We start from the raw sequence: 1,084 nt of genomic DNA, 5'->3' as shown, positions 1-1,084 counted from the left end.
CCCACTTTTGCCTAATATAAAACTTGATAGGTAGGCTCGTCCTTTTGATTCCTGAATGCCCTCCACACTCTGAGAGGGCAGCGCTTAAAACGTTCTTCAACCATCGTTTAGCCCCATCAGTGAGCACAGCGCATGCTGAATGGTATTCCATCGTCGAGGGGACGTCGCCCTTGTGGGAAGCTATATCCCCGGCAAAGAGGGAACTGATCCGCTCCTTTTTGAATCTCCTCAACATGGAAATCCTTAAGCGTGCAAGACCGCCGTCTTCAACGTTTGACTTCACCTCTGCTAGTGTAGGCAATCTGTTTTTGACAGGCGCACGCCTCTTCAGTGGCAGTCTCGAGAGTGCCATATACCTGCTGGGCAGCATCTGCTCAGTCCCCACAGACGATGTCCGTGTGATTCCCGCTATAAACTCCACATTTTCCCACCACATATCGGCCTCTCTAGTTGATGGCTCAGTCATCGTCGGCCAGAACAGCATTTCCCATCCAAGTGAAGCAACAGCTATCCAGCCAATCCCATCACTCAGAAGACCCAGCCTCCTCCTTGCCGATGGCGACGACGCTTGCTCTGACTCTGATGACCTCCCGTACAATGAAAGCCACCTTCCAGGCTCTCTTCCAACACTGCGCAACAAGAACATAACCTTCAGCAAAACCGGGACAGAAGATCTCCCCTGCCGCATCTCTCGGCTTTGGTACATAAATCCCTATGGTCAAGAGATTAGACCCCCAGCCAACCCCCGTGTTCTAGATGCGTTGTATTCATCACAGGCCATAATATACAGTATCGGCTCACTCTACACGTCTATAATACCTTGCATAATCCTCAAGGGTGTGGGAAAAGCTATTTATAACAGCGGTGCCCGGCAGAAGATCCTGATATTGAATGGATCCATAGACCGCGAGACAGGACCAGCAAGACAGCCCTTCGCGCAGCAGATTTTATCGAAGCCATTGTCCGTGCTGGCGAGGAAAGTCGGGGCTTCAAGTACATCATTCTACCCGTTTGAGAGAAGATAAAACGTCTGATGGTTCACGGACACCCAGGCCAGCAGTTTCCGCTGCCGTATACGTCATAC

The 1,084-nt window shown here is 51.0% G+C and overlaps 1 protein-coding gene across 1 annotated transcript; it reads left to right on the top strand.

The window, feature by feature from the left end:
• Positions 1-233: 233 nt before the first annotated feature.
• On the top strand, positions 234-1,025 carry HCAG_09333 (predicted protein; the record flags this gene model as incomplete). Its single annotated transcript, XM_001535701.1, has 1 exon — positions 234-1,025. One exon carries the CDS (start codon positions 234-236, stop codon positions 1,023-1,025), a length of 792 nt encoding a protein of 263 aa, XP_001535751.1.
• Between the last annotated feature and the right edge of the window lie 59 nt (positions 1,026-1,084).

This window comes from Histoplasma capsulatum, genomic scaffold (genome assembly GCF_000149585.1).
Source record: "Histoplasma capsulatum NAm1 scaffold_244 genomic scaffold, whole genome shotgun sequence".
NCBI lineage: Eukaryota > Fungi > Ascomycota > Eurotiomycetes > Onygenales > Ajellomycetaceae > Histoplasma > Histoplasma mississippiense.
Note: the sequence above shows the minus strand (reverse complement) of the source record. Positions and strands in the feature narration are given on the sequence as shown.